The sequence below is a fragment of the Protopterus annectens genome, chromosome 3.part1 (genome assembly GCF_019279795.1).
Source record: "Protopterus annectens isolate FY-2018-M chromosome 3.part1, PAN1.0, whole genome shotgun sequence".
In the NCBI taxonomy this organism is placed as follows: Eukaryota; Metazoa; Chordata; order Ceratodontiformes; family Protopteridae; genus Protopterus; species Protopterus annectens.
Window position 1 is genome coordinate 112,419,951 of NC_056732.1, and position 22,500 is coordinate 112,442,450.

General features: G+C 38.8%; 1 protein-coding gene across 1 annotated transcript in view; it reads right to left on the reverse strand.

Moving 5' to 3' along the window:
• The window catches only part of ASXL3 (ASXL transcriptional regulator 3), a 1,601,111-nt gene that overhangs the window by 814,469 nt on the left and 764,142 nt on the right, over positions 1 to 22,500 (reverse strand). Inside the window, exon 4 of the mRNA XM_044066640.1 lies at positions 791 to 899. Within this exon, the coding sequence (XP_043922575.1) occupies positions 791 to 899 (109 nt within the window). The remainder of the gene's footprint in view (positions 1 to 790; positions 900 to 22,500) is intronic.

Sequence of the window (22,500 nt, forward strand, 5' to 3'; positions counted from 1 at the left end):
TTTCTTGAACATGCAAAGATGATCCTGATAGATTTTTACTCTAAATTCAAAGTACCTAAACTGATGCACAATATATTACTTTATTGAAGCCTACTTGTACGTAGGAATTTACAAAATCCACAGCTCAGACACCATTCACATTTCTTCATAAAATGTCAATTTATCCCCAAATAGTCTTTAACTAGCAACTATAGTTTCTTGGTCTTTCTTAATTTGTATTAAATATATTTTAAGAAGCCATGCCAAACAACTTTGCAAGTAAATGTACTTAAATGTAAAACAAGATCTGATATAAAAGCAATAGTCTACAATGCAAACTGCCAGAAAGCAAGCCTCAAATCATAAGCAAACAGCTGCTGTTCAGGTACATTGCTCTCCAGTGCAGAAAAACAGAGTCTGCGCAATAAAGGCCTTGAAAGATCAGTTGTATCAAGTATTCAGAGACGCACTCAAATTTGCATACTAACTAATCTAATCTCACTAATTAACAGTTCAGGAAAACCGGCATGCCACTTAAGAAATGCAAAACATAAGGGGTGTAGGTTTTCTTCTTCACTGAGGAAGAAACACTTTTTTTCTATTAAAGCAGCAGCATGATTTAATGCAAAGGCAATTATTTTTCAGACAGACAGACATATAGACACACACACAGAAACACTTGAGCAACTTCACATTAACATAACACACTGTTGTGTACTACAGTACAACTGTTGCTAAAATGCTTGTCACTAAACAAAACAAAACATTGTGCATCATCCACATGAAAGTCAGTACTTTTGTGTACACTTACTTTAAGAGCATAAAGTCCAGATTTTCCAGGAATTTTGAAGAAAGTTCCATCCCCAATACGAGTATTAGTGTGTAGCATTGCATTTAAACAAGCCAAAGGAGAGGTTCCACTAGTTAAAAAGACAAAGAAAAAGAAAAGCAGTGTAAGCACTTCTTGCAGCACTGTTCACTTTCTACATCTGTCTGCCTTGATGAAAATTCTCCCGACCCTGACAACATCTACTTTACAATAACAGACCATTTTCACTTAGCTTAATTATATGCATCTGTCCTGTGGGCTTCAGGCAAAAAGTCTGCAAATCATAATTTTGCTACTCTCTACATGGAACAGAAAACTGTGGAATAAAGATAATGAAGTATAAATATTTATATGAATTTGTTAAACTAAATCTCAAACATTACAGACAGTTCAGTGTGGCAAGTTCAAGGACAGTGGTATCCACAAGCATGAAAAATTACTGAGAAGAAAACAGGAAAGAAGCAAATCTAATAAAAGTAATGCACGTAACAGCAGTCTCCTACATACTTGAGAAAAGTAAATTATGTAATACGATTTCACTAACATTCCAAAAAGCAAAGTAGGTAAGATAGATCAGTATACCCATGTAAATGAAGCATTTCCCAAAGAAAAGTCTGGCAGGAACACTAAAGGCTAGTACATTAAAAAATAAATTAATTTAAAAAAATCATCATAATCTTTTGCCCCCACAAACAAAAAAGAAAAGAACTGATTTTAATTTACAAAAGAGAAATGAGCGTGGTAGCTGCACTGCAAATAAATATCAGGGAATCTGCAGAAACAGTAAAATGGCAGATGTTATTTTTTCAACATTACTAAAAAGTTACATGTACGTGATGGAGTTCTTTCTGACAATTAACAAGTTAATACAGTTGGCAATCAAGCAAGCAGTAATGTTCAACACGGTATGTGTATTACTGTGGAAATAACAGCAGAGGGGCCTCTATACCCCTGGAAGGGCATTATTTATGCAATAACACACACCCTGGAGGGTATTATTGCGTTTAGAGAATGGGCTGTCTGTAAAATTGTTGTGTTTAACTTATTTTTTATTACTATATTATTTTTAATATATTTTTTATGTAAAATAGTTCCTCCACCTAATGTTTCAAACTTTCTGTAGTATATGTTAATGGTGTTGGAGGAAGCATTTTACATCCAAATTACAACACTTTAAAAAATATCCAGGTATTTACTTTATTTTTTTGGTCCCTTACTCTTAAAACATTTGGTTTGTTGCCAGTCACTGGAGAATGAAATTACTAAATAATGACATATATTTGACTTTCAGGCTTTAATTTTCTTCAGAAAATTCATGCTAACACACACATCCTTTTATTTAAGCAAGTTTGTAATTTTATAAGACCAATAATTAAAATCTGTTCCTATTTTTGAGCCTTTGTCCCTATATTTTAGGCTTTATCCAGATTTCGTCAGCTGAAAGGTCCACAGATATGCAAACCTCTACTGCTGCTGCCAGTGGTTGATCTCACTCACTCTCTCTCACACACACATATCACTCTGCTTGAGAAAATACATGATAAAACAAATCCTCAAATAACTGTCTAATTTTATAAGCTCAATCTTTAAAATGTGCTCTTATTTTGAGCATTTGTTTCCCCTTTATTTTAGGCTCTGTCCGGATATGTTGAGCTAAGAGGTAGAGAAGTATGCAAACCTCCTAAATGCTGCTGCTAGGGATCACTCACACTCACACTCACACACACACACACACTTTTCTGTTTGAATTTTTTTTTACACTGGCTAAACATCAAAAGATCTGCTTAGCAAGTGTCAAATAATAGCTCAATCGATTCACTCTTTCATTCTCATACATGCATACACTCTCACACACAAACACATATAGACACACACCTTCTTTTATTTTAATTTTTTCTTTTTTTTTTTTACACTCGTTAAACAACAAAACTGCTGCTTAGCAAGAGTAAAATAAAGGCAGCCATTAGGTTTTTCAGTCCAAGCTCCACGGCAGTTTGATATGTTGCAGTGGACTCGTTTTTCAGCGGGCTTTATCAGCACATTAACACCCTGCAGGAGAATGTTTGCTCTCCAATTAGGGTGTGATCTACAGGTTGCCCATTCTCTAACACTTTCTAATGCATCTTCCATCATATTCTATCCTATTATATAGAACAACTGCATTGCCACGCATGCATATGGTTCACAGAGTATCACCAATAAAGCACCGAGCTCTGTAACATAAATCCAAGTAAATTAATCTCAGATGTTCATCATACTGATCAATGCTGCAGTAGCCTTAGCTATATGGGTGAAATCCGGTCAAGGATATAACAGCCAGCCAGCTTCCAAAGTTCCAGGGCACCTTCCATGCACCCAAACTGTCAAGAAGCTCAAGCTATGGTGACTAAAGACAAGTTTGGCCATGTAGCCCTTCAGAACTTTACTGCCTCTGAAGAGCATGCTCCTCTGAGGATTTTGAGGATTGACAGTCCATTCGTATTTTTCTTTGTTTGGCAGATAAGTTCACAATGGGGGAAAAAAATTCCATTTTCTTACATTTATTGATGTTTTATTTCATTTCTCTTCAAGAAAGCTACTTTTAAACTACGACTGTTATATTTTAATAAACTGTCTCGAGAATGTAACACACTTTTTTAAATGAAGCACTTGTTTTTTTATGTCAGTTTGAAAGCAGTGTTAACTCTTCCCACTCTGGAATTATAGATAAACTCACTAAACTAGGTATAAATCCCTATGTCACAAGATGGGTTGCCAACTGGCTCACTGACAGAACCCACACTGTGATAGTAGCAGACTCCAAATCCAACTTCAGACCAGTTTCAAGTGAAGTACCACAGGGTTCAGTCCAGGGTCCTCTCCTGTTTGGTATCTACTTCTCTGAAGTACAGGCTAACACAGAAGGTCTTTGGCTAATGAAGTTTGCAGATGACTGCAAACTAGGTGCCATAATCGAAACTCCTAATGATGTGGACATCCTACAAAAGGGCCTCACTGAGACAGATGCCTGGTGTCAAAGCCATGGCCTCAAGCTCAATGCCAAAAAGTGCACTGTCATCCCTTTTGGTAAAAACTCTGTACCCATGAACTACCACATAGGCGGTAGTCTACTTAACACTGAAAGTGTGATAACAGACCTTGGGACACAGGTGGGACAGTAGTCTCTCCTTTGATAATCACATCGCCACAGTAGTCAGGAAATCCTTCTACATGGCACACCTCATTACAAAAGGTTTCTCATCCAGGAAAAAAGAGGTCATTGTTCCCCTCTACTCGTCACTCATTAGACCCATTATATAATAAAGTGCCTCTTTTGGTATGTACCTCAATAAACATCTACAGCAACAGGAAAGGCTGCAGAAATACCTCACAAAGAAGATTACTGGCTTCAAACAGATGCCCTACGCAGACCATCTCAAATAACTCCAGCTTTACTCCGTCACATATCGCCTACTCAGAGGCGATCTCTGCCTAACACACAAAGCTACGTCAAACCCAGAGCTGCTGAACATGCTCCACTTAAAAAAAATCCCAATCCCTCCGAGCTACACGCTCTGGGGACCTAAATCTTGTCACATCAATAAACAGAACATGCTGGAGGGATAGATTCCTGCCCCAGAGACTTCCCATACTCTAAAACAAACTACCTATCTATATCAAACAAAGCTCCTCATTAGCACTCTTCAAGAAAAATCTTGATGACTGGATGGGAGATAGGAAATTCACCCCTGGGATCACTTCTGTGGATCTGCTCGACAGAGGCACAGGAAAATAATTTTCTCGGGTGGAGAAAGTCAGGGTACCTTTTTGGCTAGGCTTATATAGGCCCTAGGGTCAATTGCCTAGTACCTACCTATGAACTAACTGAAAACACATCTTCTGTGGAGAAATTGTGTTTATTTTTCCTTGGTGGGGCTGGCATAGTGTTTAAAAATAATTTTAATGTGTTTTTTTCTGTAAAAAAAAGTTACTTTTGTGGACTGGTAGTTTTACTGGCATTTACTGCTTGTCTTCCTTGGGGAAAGCGGCAACATTTTCAGCTTGACCATGGAACACATTACTGGTCCCCATGGTCAATTCTTCTTCCAGTCACAAAACGAAAAAGTTAAGCAAACATCCTTTACCACCACAGCAGGCTAACATTTTGCTTTAGCTGCAGGTGGATGACTCTGCTGCAGCTATTTGTTGTACCTCAGACCACTCATCTTTTACCCTAGAAGCCTCTGGTGTAGCACCTACAGCCACTATGGACTGGGGGTTAGCCACATCCTCTGCGGCTGTTTGAGACCCCTCAGTGGACAAGGGAGAGACACTTTTCCTGGTCATGAGAGAGGGAACAGGAAAGGTTTCCCCTGTTGTGCCAGAATGCTGTGCCCATCCCTGGGGAAGCAGCTGCTGCCATTAGTAACACTGCTGGCCCCATTTTTCCTGTCAAAAGGGAATAGAAAACCAAGCATGCATTTACTCCTCACATTTCTTTAGAATGGAGAAGTTTACTGGGACTATTAATCTTTCTTGTAAAGTAGTTTCTGGCAAAAGAGAGAGAGAGATTCCTCTTTTCCTGAAGAGATTCGTGATTCTGAATCTGAAGAGGAAAATGCAGAGACGGATTCAGGGTTTTTTCCTCAGATTTCTGATTCAGAAGCAGAGGGGAGCTGAATTTCTGATTCGCCCTTTGTGGGTTCATTTTTTCTGAGACTCCTTCTAGAATGTCCCAGTGTTTTCAGTGGGAGGACAATCAGGTTTCGCAGTCCCTAACAAAATGCCATTAGTTGTTATAGAAGGATTTTCTAGAACCTACGCCCATTCCTCCTTTTCTTAAGCTTCAGTGTGTGTGTGTGTGTGTGTGTGTGTGTGTGTGTGTGTGTGTGTGTTACTTCCTGCAAATTTTCCTGTGTCAGTCAGCTGCCCCTAAAAAGACAGCTAGGATGTATAAAAATCCTCAGTCATTTAAATTTTATACACTATTCTCAAATATGCCCCAGAAGCTACAGCCTTAGTTGATCTCCCTGATGCTAAAAACGTGGTTAATTACAATCCTACTCTTTCACAAAATGATAGAAAAGTTAAACATGGAGAAAAGTGTATACATTTGTAACTTTGGTTTTCACGATTTTTAAACATTGCGTTCATAAGTTTGTTCTTACAAACTGCAAAAGCATGATGAATGTATAGTTTCTTCTTGTGAGGAAAAATTTGCTATAAATAACTTAGTTTTTTTTCTTTTGCACAGGTCACTACTCATTGCTTGCAGTGTGTGTGTAGAATTCTGTCGATACTTCTTCTAAGGACTCTTCTTTGGCTGCATTCTCAGAATCTTCCAGATGATGTTAAAAATGAGATTTTAAATTCTTTCCTTGGACAGAGATTTAGTGTTTGGCCCTTCTGCTGCACAGGTGATCAAAAAGTGTGATGAAAGGAGCAAGCTGATCCAGGGAATCTCTAAGAGTTTCAGCTTTCCTTTTCCAAACTGTCCAGGGGATATTCTTTCTCCTCCTCCATTTCTGGAGAAAATAGAATAAAACGTCACAACAGAATTCAGGTATACAGATATTTAAGAATAAATGGCAAGGGATTCTAAAAATAAGTTTCTAATCTGCCAAAACTAAGGATAGTCCAAAACATCTGAATGACTATTCAGGAGACCTTTTGACCATTTTCCACCTTGGCCTCTTTTTCTTCCAGAAAGTCTTGATCTCCATCATTCTTTTTGGCAAAAAAATTCCTAAGACAAATGGGTTTTGAATACATTTATCAAGGTTACAGATGGCACTGGGAGGAAATGGGTCATTCCTCATCCTCCATACTGGGCTCTTTTGTTTCCAACTGCTCTTCATCACATGCTGTCCCAAGGACTGACAGAACTCATTCTTCCTTCACAAGTGCAGAAGAGCTTTTATTCAAGGATGTTCCTCATGCCAAAAAAAGAAAATGCTTGGAGAGCAGTTCTGGATCTTTCTTTCCTAAACTTGCTTGTGATAGTTCCCTAATTAAAAAGATCACTTCACAATCTGCTACCTCTTTTTCCTCTTCAAAGCTTCCTGGTAATACTACACTTATAAGAGGTTTCATACTGAAATGTTGCCACTAGAAATGCCGAGTGCCGAAAAGCCAAAAAAATATATATATATTTCTGAAAACCAAGGGAAGAGTGAACACTGAAAATTATTGTTCTCCTTAAAACTTCTTTTATATATACTTTTACATATATTTATATATATATATATATATATATATATATATATATATATGGGTCCCTATCAGATCGTCGAAATTTCAATTCACCTAACTGTCATTTCGTCTAAACTTCATTACATCGACAAGCATTTTAGGTGGGGGCTTCACACTAATGTGGGGCTGTGCCCCCCCCTAACTATATATATCAACTCCAGAGTCGCACAACATTGGGGACGGGGGCAAATGCTTGTCAATGTAATGAAGTTTAGACGAAATGACAGTTAGGTGAATTGAAATTTCGACGATCTGATAGGGACCCACATATATATATATATATATATATATATATATATATATATATATAGGGTCTATATTATAACAATGAACGATCAAATGATCGAACGTTGTTATATCGAACTCTAAAGTTCGAATTCACAAGACATCGAGCAACCAGAACAGTGATTTTTTTTTCCCCCAGGGAAAAAAAATCGCTGTTCCCAAATAAAAAAAAAAAAAAAAAAGACATTAAAACATTGTATAAAGTGGGAGACTTCGCCCCCCACACCTCCACTACTTAAATATACCAACTCCGAGATCGCACTACGGTGCCGAAAATGGCAAAGTGACAAAGCGGCCAAGCGACTTCTTTCCCAGGGAAAGAATTTGCTTATATGCCGCTTCATCATTTTGCCTTTTCAACATTTCAAGTTTGACCAAGACGCATTCGACAAAATGCATCTTTGGTTACCTGACAGAAAGCCTGCACACACACACACACACACACAAACTCTGAGATCGCCATACCTCGGAGAAAAAGGGAATATTCTTAGAAGTGGCATCTTGGACTTAGTATATGCAAGCCAGATCTTTCAACCATTCAGTCTCTGCGTTTTGGGACTCACTCTAGGTTACCCTTATAAGATGTTTATCAATCACATTATCAGTTCTTTACCTGAACCTCTGGACTGTATCCATTCCACCAAGCGTGTTCACAAAGTGTTGAGCTCCAGTTATAGCTCACTGCAGGCTACAAGGTATCCACATTTTCCACAGTTAGATTTATTTATTTATCTTTGTTGACCATGAAAGTCCGACTTGGATAGAAATGCCCTTTTTCAGCGGAGGCCGGGAAGAAAAGCTCCATATTTACATTCATAAATTACAAATGTTCACAGTACATTAACATTTTTATTAGATTATTTTACCTTGCAGATAGTATTGTGTCTTGGATTACTACAGAGTGCAAGTAAACATGGTAATTAGCTGTTTAGAAGAAAAAAGTAAAATGGAAAAAGCATTCACTTACATTTGCATTTAGTTTTGTAACTACAAAGCTGAGTTAAAAATGAGAGAAAAAAATAAACTAGTTTCAAAGAGGAGAGGAAAAAACAATAGAGAAGTACTGATTGTTTATATTAGGACAGAAAGGTTACATTTACTAAGCTCATCATCATCATGGGTTCCATAAGTGATGAGTTAGGAAACATGAGTTATGTTTTTTTTCGGAGATAGAAAAGCTTAATAAGTTACTTGGTTAAGTATTAACTGGGTGAAAAGCAAGAGCAGAGCCAGAAAAGTTGTAGGTGCAGTTTTAGTAGACTTTTAAAACATTTGTCATTTTCTGTAAGTTTTAGTTGTAGTGGAATGGAGTTCCATGGTTTCGTAACACAGTAAGAGTACCGTTAAGTTTCACTGCAGTTTTTTTTTTACTGCTAGGAGGGATTTGTTATTGGATCATACAGTTCTGCTACTACTGTATGGCTGCAGTATTTTTTTTTTTTAAAGAGGAGCAGCTATTTAGTTTATGGATAAGATTGTGGGCTGCTGAGTGTAGGTTAGCTGGTTTGGGAGTTCCAGCCAGTTTAGCTCCTTCAGGGCTGTGCAATGATGGATTCTGATGGGTGACATGACTTGCTTATCTTTGTAGAGTCTTTTTCAAAGAGTCAAGAGTCTCTCTCTCTCTATTGGCTGAAAGATCACCTACACAAGTTGAGATTCCAAGACAAAAGTCAAAAGTCTTCCTTGACTCCCTCAAATAGGATTATGTTCCTGGGATGTCAACTAGATATGTCAGTTCAAACAACTTTTCTTCAACAGGAAACAATAGCTCCTTATTTAGATCTGTTTCTAAGGTTTTTACCTCAGAATTCGATCACTGTAAGGGAATACATCTGGATTTTGAGTCTCATGGCATCTATGATTCTCATGATACCCCTGGCAAGACTCTAAGATACAGTGGTATCTGAAATCTCTTTGGTCCCAGCATCAACACCCTTTATCTTTTCAAATCCTAGTGCTGGGGTTTGTCAGAACAGAAATCTTTTGGTGGAGATAACAGATAACATTAAATCCAAGTCTCCCCTTCTACCTCCATGCTCCAAAGCAGTTAGTCACCACAGACACTTCAGACCATGGTTGGGGAGCAGTTTCAAAAACAGACACAAGTACATAAACATCTTGGAGATGCTTACTCAACGGACTGGACCATCTTTTGCCTCAGGACCTTTACAAAGTGGTTTCAGACAATAGCACACTAATGTGGTACATCAACAAGCAAGGGGGAACCAGGGCACACCCTCTTTGCAGACTAGCAATGTTAGCTTGTGATATAGCTTCATAGCAAAGTCTCAGTCTACAGACATCCTACATTCTGTCAGAGCAAAATGTCTGTAGACATCCAAGGAATGAAGTATTCTTTCTCCCTCACTTTTAGATTCAGTAAAGAAAATGGGGAGATGGACAGTTTGGCTAAACATAAACTTGGATACCACTTTATAGGTTCATAGGTGTTTACTAGGCCAACAACCACATTGGCCTTTTTAAGCCTAGCCATGCATCCCAAATCTCTGACAAGTTCTGATACCCTTGATAAGTGTAAGCAGAGGTTTGGGAGATGAACCATTTATAGGTTACCTGCGTCCATTAGAGACATAGGTGCCAAACCAGGGATGAATTTCCGGTTTCCCATCCAACTGTCTAAGTTGTACTTGAACTGGGTTAGGGAGAAACTCTCCTTCACATGGATGGGGAGCCTGTTCCAGAGACGCAGTAGTCTCTGGGATGCATACCTATCTCTCCAGCAGGGCCTATTTATATCACAGGCAAGGTTAAGTCTTTAGAATGGGTAATTCTGGTGCTGTTTGTTTTGTGGATATGCAGGAGGTCCATCAGAGTGGGGTCTGACAATGCCCTGTATGCCAGGCATAGATCGCCCCTCAAAAGCCTGTAGGAGACAGAATGCAGGGATAGGGCCTTGAGGCGGTCTGCATGGGAAATTTTACTTACACCCAGTATTCTTTTAGTGAGGAACCTCTGTTCAATTAAGTAAGTTCAATTTTTGGATATGCCTGATTAGGTACATACCAAAGGGGGCATTGTACTCAATGATAGGCCTGATGAATGCGAATACAGTGGAACAATGACTTCCTTGGACTTAGATGCCATACCTTTTTTTATAAGTTGTGCAGTATAGAATGATTTCCTCACCATTGTAGACACATGATGGTCAAAGGCTAGATTACCATCTATGTGTATCGTTAAGTCCCTGACTACTAGGTAAACTCTAAGGGGTGTGTTGTCAATATGATAGTTACCAGGGATGGATGACTTCCTAAAGGATACTATTATGCATTTCTTGGCATTTAGTTTTAGTCCATGGCTCTGACAACAGCTGTTTGCTTGTGTCAGCCCCTCCTGGTGAACATTTATGTCAATGTGAAACTCAATAACAGCTCCTAATTTGAAATCGTCTGCAAATTTAGTCAGCCATAGACAACTGACATTGGCCATGACTTATGAGAAGTAAATGCTAAAAAGGAGCAGTCCAAGGACTGATTCCTGAGGGTCTCCACTTGTGACTGGCCTCTTTGTAGAGGTGGACTCCCCAATTCTAACTTCCTGAGTCCTGTCTGTGAGTAAGTTGGCTATCCAACGGGTGACATACATGTTTGTACCTAAGCTCTTGAGTTTGTCAAAAATGCCCGAGTGGGGTACTGTGTCAAATGCCTTGGCCAGGTCAATGTAGGCAGTGTGAACAATTCTGTCCTCATCCATTGCTTTGGAGACCTGATCTAGTGACCTTATCAAAGAAGTACACCAGGTTGAGTAGGCATGATCTGCCCTTGACGAAACCACACTGGGTTGGTTCCAGTGTCTGGAGGTTTACTATATCTCTATTGATCATCTCCATGATAATTCTTTCCATGGCTTTACAAATAAGACTAGTGAGACTTATGGGTCTGTAGTTTCCAGGGTCTGTAGATGGGCCACCTTTGTGCAGAGGGATAACTATTGCCTTTCTCCATTCATGAGGCACAAAACCTGTTTGGAGGCTACAGTTAAATAGTAATTCCAGAGACCTGGTAAGGTCATGTTTCATGCTATTTAGAAGGCATCCTGGGATATTGTCTGGGACCACTGATGCAGTGTTCTTGGTCTTAGAGAGAGCATTAGGGGCCTTTTCCCTAGTGATATTAGGGGGGGAGTTATATTTGATGATATTTACAGAGGGAAGGTTGAGGAGGAGAAAGGGGTAAAGTTGGAGATGAATTTATCAGCCAGGAGGTTTGCTATGTCTTCTGGCTCAGTATACGTGGCTCCATTTACAATGAGCTCTGCACACAATTGTGTATTGCCTTTGAGGATGCGGACATAGCTAAAGAATGCTTTGTGGTTGTCCTTGACCTGGGAGACCAAACTTACCTCAAATTTGGCTTTGGTAAACTTTAAACAAACAACTCAGAGGACAAATAGTTTGATGAGAGTGCTTTTATCCTGCTGGGTGCTGCATCTCCTAATTTTTGCCATGATTTTCTTCCCCCGTTATATAGCCTATTGCTTTTGTGATTCACCAAGGTGGCTTGTTTCTGAGTTAGTTCTGCATTTCTTCCTGGTGGGTACAACTGCCTCTATGCATCTATTAACATGCTTATACAGGGTTTCTGTGAACAGTTCTGCATAGGCAGGAGTGTTCTCAGGGTTTAAGGGAGCTTGAAATTTTGCCATGTTCTCACTTAATAGCAAGAGGTTAGCCTCAGAATTCTTCCTGAATATTACAAGATTTAGCTGGGGGTCCAGGTTTTATTTTTACTTCAAAGGAGACCATTTTGTGGTCTGACCTTACCAGGAAGGCATTATATAAGGGGGTGTGCAGCACTCTCCCATTTTAGTGAGTAGCAGATCCAGTATGGTTGCACCCCTATTTGGTGTATTGACTATCTGGTCCAGGAAGTTTGTGTTTACAAAATCCAGGAATTTCTTTTATACTTCTTTAAGCATAAAAAAAATTAGTTCTCAAAGAAGCCCTGTCCCTATAGAAAATGAGGAAGGGTTGACTCACCATAAGAACTTGCAACTCAGATGCCCTTCTTGCAGAGTTCAGAGCAATCATTAAAACTGTTTTCCATGTTATGAACCGCAAGTCAGCCAGATTAGCTTGTTCAAATGGAGCAAGTGATAGCTTCTCTAACACAAAATTAAGATCTCAAGGAGGGACCACTGGCTTACTTGGCAGTCTCATATGGAAAACCCATTTCGAGAACATTTTCACATGAGACTGCCTTGAAAGAGGAGGCTCTATGGGCAGCCAAGCTGAAATAGCCAATAAATTAACCTTGACAGAGGAATAAGAAGGGGCAAAGGATAGTAGCTCACACAAATATTGTAGAACCTGATAAAAATTAGTACCCTGAATGAGTGCTGGTTATGTTGTTGGCACAACTAGAAAACATTTTCCACTTGCTAATACATGACTTTCTAGCAGCATGCGTTCTTGTCTCTATCAATACCTGCAACATGTCCTCAGTAAACAGGTGCCTAAAAGGAATCAAGACCGTATCCAGGCAGTCAGCTGAAAATAATTGATGTCAGAATGTGTCAAACAACCCTGATCTTGTGTGAGTAGATCCAGTCTGTGAGGAAGCTTGTGGCAATTGCTCCCGGAAATTTCCAAAAGAAGGGAGAACCAAGGTTGCCCAGGCCAGAAGGGAGTTACCAAAGTGATCTTTGGGGATTACTTCTGAATCTTCAGAAGTGCCTTGGATATTAGTGGAAAGGGTAGAAAACATGCAGAAACATTTCTGTCTTAAGTAAAAAGAAAAGGCATTTGTCTTCCAGGGCTTCTTGCAAAGTCCTGGAACAGAATCTTGCCGGCTGATTGTCCAAAGAGGAGGCAAAATGGTCTACTTCACGAACTTCCCACAAATGGATCAAATGTTGGAGGACTCACTTCATCTAGTTTCCATTCGTGGGGGTCTACCTTGGTCCTTAGCAGCTTGTATACCAGACAACTTTGCTCTGAACGAATGTAGGATGTCTGTAGAGTGAGACTGTACTGTGAATCTATATTTCAAGCTCCACTACATATGAGGAAATAAAGCTTTTGACACAGAATAACATATGCATCTGCAAAATCAGCTCTCTTTTAGGTTACACAGTAGCATCCATCTTTAAAAGGACAGACACAAATTTCACACATGCTGTAGACATTTTACATATATGCTGCCTCTTTACTGAAAGAAAGATTATAGACTTCAAACAACCAAACTTCAATGCTTACAATATAATATATAAAGGGATACATAAAACAATAAATCTGCATATTTAATGTGGTGTAATAAAAATACATTAATATACAGTATTTACAACTGTACACACAAGTACACGTATAAGCACATTAAGATGCACATGTGAGAATATCACAAGCCAAATAAGAACACAGATAGATATTAAATGGTACAAGTTGTATGCCTACTTAAGAAAATAAATGAAAATATTAAGTAAACTGTATAGAAGATGAGTAGAATAAGACTGATGAGACACAGTAGCAGATAATGCAAACATGTAGATGTACAATGTTGATAAGGAGAAGAGGAGGAATTGAATGTCTGAGTAGATTAATTTCCCAGGACATGAAAGCTGTGTCACTGCCTTCTTTTTTCTACATGGCACTGGAAGCTTTGCCTAAAGCAGGTAGTGTACAGAGAGGTTTCTAATTCTGAAGCAATGGTGTTTCATACAATAACCCATTTAATTTAAGGATCTTTCTGAGGAAGATAAAGTGAGTGGAGTCTATGCAGATCAAGACAGTACATAAGTTTGGAACCAAGAGAGCAAAAGTTACTACAGATGGAAAGACAGCAAGTAAGAGATAACATTTATTTTTTTTTTTTTTTTAAAGTAAAGAATAACGGAAAGGGTGTTCAGGGAGGTAAGGAGACTGGAGTGGTAAGCTCCTGAGTGTTAAACTGATGAATCTGCATAATTTTTAAGGTTTTGATGTTGCTAGGTACTGAGATACTTACAAAATGCAATCAGCATTACATCTGAGAACTTCAGAAGTGAGACTGTTGGGGCCATGGGCAGGTTGCTGACTGGCTAGCAGCACCGTTTTCTTGCTCTGCTACTCTATTTCTATTTCTGACAGGAATCATTATTTTTTATAATATCCCTAAACCAATATTTGGACAAAATCAGTTATCTGATACTACATAGAAGGATATTATCTAAATATTTGAATTTTTTTCCTGTCAAATTATTCATTTGAAGGGTCTGTACCAGTAACTGTGAAAATGAGTCATTCAAACACAATCTCTCAGGACTTACCTTTAAAGAAAGAACTCCAATCTATTCTTGTTAACATACAAAAACTTTCTTTAAAAATGGGCAGAATGGATAACAAACTTGACAGCTTTAAAGAAAAATTACCAAATAGATGGAACAGATAAATGAGATTTTAAAACAGTTTAAAACAGAAAACATAGAAATCTGGAATGGAAGATGCCCTTAACAACATAGCAGGCTGAGTATCCGAAGATGAAAACAACATTGAATTTCTATTGCGACAGAATACCTTATTACTAAACAAAACTGATGACTTGGAGAATAGATCCAGAAAAAATAACATGTATTTTGGGACTGCCTGAAAAAATAGGAGGAGAAAATACAGTGAACTTTCTTACTGCCTGGCTTCCTAAGACTGAATTTATCTGAAGCTATGGTGTATAGAAAGAGCACACAGGTGTCTAGTTTCCACTTCATCAAAAACTAACTCTTCACCGAGATCAGTTATTGTTAAGTTCTTCTCATTTCAAGACAAGGAGCTAATATTTAAAGCAGCCTGGTCCACATCTCCTATTAAACTGGATGACAAACTATGAAGATTTGATAATGACTATTTCAATGCTGTGATGACCAAAAGGACAAGTTTTGTGCCTCTTAGAACTTAAGAAAACACAGCCTAAGGTGCACTTGCTCTTTCCTGCCAGGTTCAAAATATTCCTTCCAGATGAAATTACACATTTTGAAGACCTAGACTCTGCACTACTATTAAAAACAACAACAACAAAAAAAAAATTATAGACCAAACTGAAGATATGGACTGGAACAATAGTACTTTGATGAGAAAAGCAGAAGTAAATCCCTGGAAAGCCAATGAGAAGAAAAAGAAACTGAAGGACAAATGACTATTAAATTTAGTATAACATTGATGTTAACTGTTTTAATAACAAAATTCTTTTGCCATGATAAAGTGCACCAATTCAGTTACTGGAGATATAGGTGAAAGTAAGGAAACAAGGACTCACTTCTATATAAGGTAAATAAATGTCACTTTTTCTTTTCCTATATGTATGGCTAAGCTAACACTCTACAATTTATTTTCCATATTAAATATATGCCTTAGCTTAATAAGTATTAAGAAATAATTTCTAACTAATAATAAGCTTTCTTTACATACATATCATGGTTTCCTTTCTTCATATATGTGCCACATAAATCTTAAAGTGATAATTCATAATAACATAACATAACAGCAAGTTGTTCACAGTACATTTAATAAGTGTATTGTGAATGGACTAAATGTTCATGGTGTTTTTAACTTTTAACTCTTAATTCACGTCATGGTTGATTGGAATTTGTGAGATGCTGTATGTATGAGATTTGCATGTGCTTTCTCTAACAGACATCAGACTGTTTTGCTGTTTATGAGTGCTTCTTTACTAATATAGTGACAAAATGGTGGGTGTATGCAGTGTGTATGAAGCAGTTTTCTTTTTTTCCTATTTTTTTCTTATACAGTCTTATCTGTAATGTTTGATGCTGGTTTATTTGTTGGGGAGGGGTTAGGAGAGGAGAAATACAGTAGTGAAGACAATATCTGTGTTTTAACACTGGGGTTTCACTTTGAAATCTATCAGTTATTCTTTGTTCTTTCCTTTCGGAGATATATATATATATATATATATATATATATATATATATATGTATGAGTGCCTATCAAATGATAGAAAGCTCATTTGATAGAAACTCATTTCAATAGAAAGCTCAAAACTCATTTGACTGAAACTCACAACACTGAAAATGCTATATACCTTTTTACCCACTGTAGTGCGATCCTGGAGTTAGTATATATATATATAGTTAGGGGGGCACAGGCCCCCACAATGAGTGGTATGGGGGGCTACGCCCCCCACATAGTTTATGTAAATATTGTTTTCTCCAAACAGTTATTCATTGTAGTAGTTATAAGTATCCATGTGTAGGGTTTAAAATGAATGAAGTATGTGAGGGGCTATGCCCCCCACACCCCCCCTAACTATATATACTAACTCTAGGATTGCACTACCATGAAGAAAAGAACACTCAGCATTTTCAGTGTTTTGAGTTTCAGTCAAATGAGTTTTCAGTGTTTTGAGCTTTCTGTTTTGGTTTCAGCCAAATGATTTCGCAACAAATGAGTTTTCTATCATTTGATAGGGACCTATATATATATATATATATATATATATATATATATATATATATAGATATAGATAGATAGATATATGGTGGTGCTGCGGTAGCGTTGTCGCCTCACAGTAAGACGCTGTCCGGTTCGACTCTCAGTTACAGCGTCTTCTGCGTGGAGACGTGCGTGAATGGGCGTACCTTCGTTGAAGGTTGTGCATCAGGGCTGGCAACTTGGTACGTAAAAATCAACTGTCAATCATTAGCGGACCGGAGTTCCGCTGTGGCGACCCCTAGCTGGGAAAAGCCGAAAGTCACAACAATATCTATATATATATATATATATATATATATATATATATATATATATATATATAGATTCACTTCATAACACTGAAAGTTCAAAACACTGAAACTTCAAAATCTTGAAAACTCAAAATAATGAAAACACATATCATACATATCCCCATGTGGGGGGCTGCACCCCCCACACCCCCTGTTACTTATATATATCAACTCCAAGATTGCACTTTACTACATAAAGTGCAATCTTGGAGTTGATATATTTAAGTAGCAGGGGGTGTGGGGGGCTTTCCCCCCACATGGAGTGTGCAGGGGGGTTTGCCCCCCTGTTTACACTTGGTGGAAAGTGCTATGATTTATGTTGTTTAAACTCAGTATATGTATGATATGTGTTTTAAGTTTCAGTGTTTTGAAGTTTCAGTGTTTTGGTCTTCTATATTATGAAGTTTTGTCATTTTCGGTGTTTTGAGGTTTCAGTGTTATGAAGTGAATCCATTTTATATATATATATATATATATATATATATCTACAGATATACACATACATATATATATATATATATATATATACACATACATTCCAGTCTCACATAGACCTACCACGACAGCAAACCAAACACATAATCACACAAAAACATACTCGGAGGCTCTAAATAAAGATCTGCCGAAGCAGCAGAGACCTCCAAAGCAGACACCCAAGCAGCCGCTACCCCAAAACAAAACACGTGCAACACATATCTCACAATGCCAGTGTGCCAAACAGTCACAGCCCTTAAGACTAAACAACACACCTGATACACTTGTAATAGGTGACTCTATCGTCAGGCACACTGACGTCCCGCTCACCAGGCTGAACAAGGAGAAGGTCACGGTGAGCAGCCTGTCGGGTGCTAGGATCCGCCACATAACACAAGCACTCAGGTCACTCCAAGGCAAGTACAAATATGACTCAGTCATTGTCCATGCTGGTGTGAATGACCTGAGACGTACCTCCCTGGACTACATGAAAAGAGACATAAAGGAGCTCTCTGAGCATGTAGCCCAGGCCGGTATGACCCTGACCTTGAGTAGCATCTTACCCTCACCAAGAATGATGCCACAATATGAAGACAAGATGATCAATTTCAACAATTGGCTTAAGTACTGGTGTCATTCAAAGGGGATCCAATGCCTGTCAGCTTGGGATGATATGGTTCTCCAATCACTGTCTTCTCTTAAACCCCAAGAAAACAAAACTTCTCCTTTTCTTACCCACACACCTGTCTCCCTCTATTAATCTCACAATTACGTCTAACAATGGCACCCTTATATCACCTGACCAAACAACCAAACTATTGGGTGTTACCATCGACAACCTTCTAAAATTTGACTTTCACATCAACTCCAGCATTAAAGCAACTAATAGAAAGCTAGGCTCACTCTATAGAATCAGATCTTTCCTAACCACTGAAGCTAGATCCACCATAGCAAGAACACATCTTATCTCCACCTTACTATATGCTTCCCCTATTTACACTAATCTATCTAAACATAATATTAAGAAGCTCACAGTAACCTATAACAACATTGCTAGATTTGCAACTGCTTCTCCATATAAAACACATCACTGTCAGAACCTCTCTAACCTAGGATGGCTGGAATTACCACACCTAATTCAGTACTATCAGCTTACTATTGCCCACAAAGTCCTTCACTACCCTGAAAACATACCCATGCTCTCCACCCTTATAAAACCATATAACAACTTAAAAGCCCTACGCTCTTCCAATAAAATCATGATTAAAACATCTCTATCAAAGAATACAGCAGGAGAATCTATTTTTTCAAACTCAGTTGGCAAAAACTGGAACCAACTTCCTAAAGACCTTACTGATCAGACCTCCACTGCACTATTTAAGACCAAACTGAAACTCTTCCTTTCTAACCACTGGCTTTGCTCTTGCATTACTCCCAGTTAAACTACCTCCTATTTGACTTCCTATCCTTCTCCCATATCCCTCAGACTTACTCCCTTAGCTAATTCACTTATTTATTATGTCCCTTTATAACCCATTATATGACTACCTTATATAGTAACTTTACTTCTCTCACTAAACTCCTAACAACTGTTACTGTATTTTAATTTTTCTCTCCCTTTTTCTCATATACCTGTACTTTCACTACTTCCTTGTCTCTGTATCCACCTTCTTTATAAGTTCTTTCAAGTATTATTACTGTCTTCTACTTAGTTAGTTATATCGACTTTTTATTACTTAAATCAAACATATACTTTGTATTTAATGTTTTGTTATCATGTTATGTAGATAGTGGAGCTTTTCTCCTCGGGCCTCCACTGAAAATGGACTTGTATCCAGTTGGACCAGCCCGGTTAACAAATGTAAAATAAAATAAATAAAAATAAATATGCTCGACAAGCCACGATGCTTCGCTAGGGATGGCTTGCACCTGTCACCCCTGGGCTTTCGGATATTGGCAAAGGCTCTTGCTACCCCCATAGTGCCTTTTTTAGGCAAGGCTCAAAAGACAAACCCACCTCCATAGGTATCACAAGGGATAAGAAACTAAGAGTAATGCTACTCAACGCCAGAAGTCTAAACCTCAAGATGCACGCACTCGAAACTCTCCTTAGCATGGAGAACATCGATATCTGTGCAATAACAGAAACCTGGTTCAGGGCTCCCGAGAGCACCCTAGCACTACCAGGTTATACCTCATACCATGCTTTTCGGCCCCAAAACTTGGACCGAACCACAAAAGGAGGGGGAGTATCGATATTCATCAAAGATACCCACACCTCCAGGTTGGTGGCACAGCACGAAGCATCAGAGACTATCCATGTGCAACTAACAGTGGGTAAAACTGCCTTCCAGTTTATAGCCTGCTACAGACCATCTTCCCAAACCCAGGAACCCCACTCGGCCTTCCTGAGAACACTGGAAAATATGAAGGTCTCTCCAAACACCATTATATTGGGCAACTTCAACTACCCAAACATAGACTGGGAGCATTACTCTAGCTCCAACACCCTAGCCCAAAGGTTCCTAGAATTTATAAACTCAAATGCTATGGAACAACTTGTTACCACTCCCACAAGAGGGGAAAACATACTGGACCTGATCATCACCAACATGGGGACTCTATGCTCCAGACCAGAAGTGTATCCCTCACTGGTAAGATCAGACCATAAACTAATCTCACTGGATATTCACATCCCAACCCCACCCCTTGCCCAGAAAACCACAGTGAAAAACTTCTCTAAAGCAAATTTCACACTCCTCAAAACTGAGGTGGAATCCTTCAAAGCCCCTGAGCCTGTGGAAAATACGGCCCAGACCACAGAATCCTTTATAAACGCATTCTATGAACACCTTCAGGAATGCATGGATCATGCGATCCCAAATAAAACCAAGACCCAATCCTCCAAAGGCAGACGTCCTGTCTGGTGGACCCCAGCCATAAACAAACTATACAATAGAAGGAGGAAGCTACTAAATGACAGAGCAAAATCCCAAAAAGGGAAGACATCACTGATCAGTATTAGCAAAAAACTACGGGCACACATAAAATTGTCTAAGGCCAGCTTCGAGAGAAAAATTGCACAGGACACTAAGGATAATCACAAGGCTTTCTTTAGTTATGTTAGGAACCTGGGTGGTAATTCCCAGATATGCTCAGAATTAGTCCAAAATGACAAAAAATACACCGAACCCACAGACATTGCCAACATCCTAGCTGACAGGTTCAGCGCAAACTTCTCCCCCACCAAAAGGGCAAACATCTATCCCAGCAGAGTGCTGCCCCTGACATCTCAGATGCTCAGGTAACAGCCGCCTCTCCAAAGCAAAAACACAGCATTAATGGGACCAGATGGTGTCCCGGCTGCGCCTACATGAACTCCAAGAAGAGCTAAACCCAAACATAAAACTACTGTTCAATCTCAGCCTTACTACAGGATATGTGCCCAAAGAGTGGCGTACAGCAACAGTGGTCCCTCTCCATAAAGGTGGTGCCTCAACGGATCCTGGAAACTATCGCCCCATAAGCCTGACTAGCTTGGTCTGCAAAGCTATGGAAAGGATCATCATGGACCTCATAAATAAAGATATTGGGGACTTACAAACACTGGATCCTACCCAGTTCGGCTTTGTTAAGGGCAGATCATGCTTCTTAAACCTGGTTGATTTCTTTGAAACAGTCACCAAGAACAGCAACCAACCACAGCAAGCAAAAGATAGAACAAACCACAAGAGCAGGATGCAGGATACTAAGATTTATTCCGGTACCTCGGCCCAACAGCCTTCAAAGGAATAAACATCAAGCCACCAGATGCCATATATATATACACTGGTGCTACCCAACATTCAACAATTAAGCAATTAAATACAATTAAATACAATTGAGAAGGAATTGAACAACTCCCAAGAGTTAAAGAGACAAACACAATTTTAGAGCCACTTGCAACTAGAATGCATTAAATCACTTGTCAAAAATACTGTTAAATATTTAAATTCACTTCTAAATTCAAACCTCGAGGTTTTAAAGTACCATATTTCAAAATAAATCAGCACAAAACTCAGTACCTTTTATTGCGACCCTTTTGGTGAGATTTTCGTTTCGCCCCTTGTCGAAAATTCCATCTGCCTTGTTCCTTTTTCTTCTTCCATCAGTGAACCGTTGTCATCCACCAGGTCAACTCGTTCAAAGGATACACTCTTCTTACTTCCACCGGCTGTATCTGATGATGACACTGAAGAATCACGTCCACTACGTGAACTTCCCTCTGATGATCTTCTTCGGACTGTACCATTCATACTCTTCTTACGCTGGCGCTGACGTTGCCATGAATAGATGATATTACTCTTGAAGTCAGCAATATCTCTATTTAATTTTTTCTTTTTCCTTGCTATAACTTCACACTCAGCTTTGGAAACAGCAGTATTAACATCTTTCATAGCTTGTGCAAAAGAAGAAGTTACATGTGTATCAGATAAGCTAGCCTCACTTTCTGCTATTTTGGATTGGAGTAGTCCAAGGCTTCTCCGATTCCGTTTAATAAGAATTCTCAACCAAGTTAAGGTACATTGCAGAGACGCTGCTTGCCATTCAACTAAAAATTCACCTTCATCTTCAGCAAATTTAAATGCAGGAAGTTTGTCTATTCTCAAACCTCTCGGTGTAATAGACAGTTCAACATATTTTTCCAAAAGGCAAATATCATAGAATAATGATGTTTCTTTAATTCTCAGTCTCTTTAAATCTTCGAATTTCTTATCATAACCATAGTTACCAGACGTTGTCCATGGATCAAATTGAGCCAGCTTAAGATCCCTTTCTCTAGCCAAGCTGGCAAATAAAATTCCTTCATTCTCAACGTTGTAATTAGCCATAACAAATCCGGACCCAATTCTGACATCAAAAACAGCAACCAACCACAGCAAGCAAAAGATAGAACAAACCACAAGAGCAGGATGCAGGATACTAAGATTTAT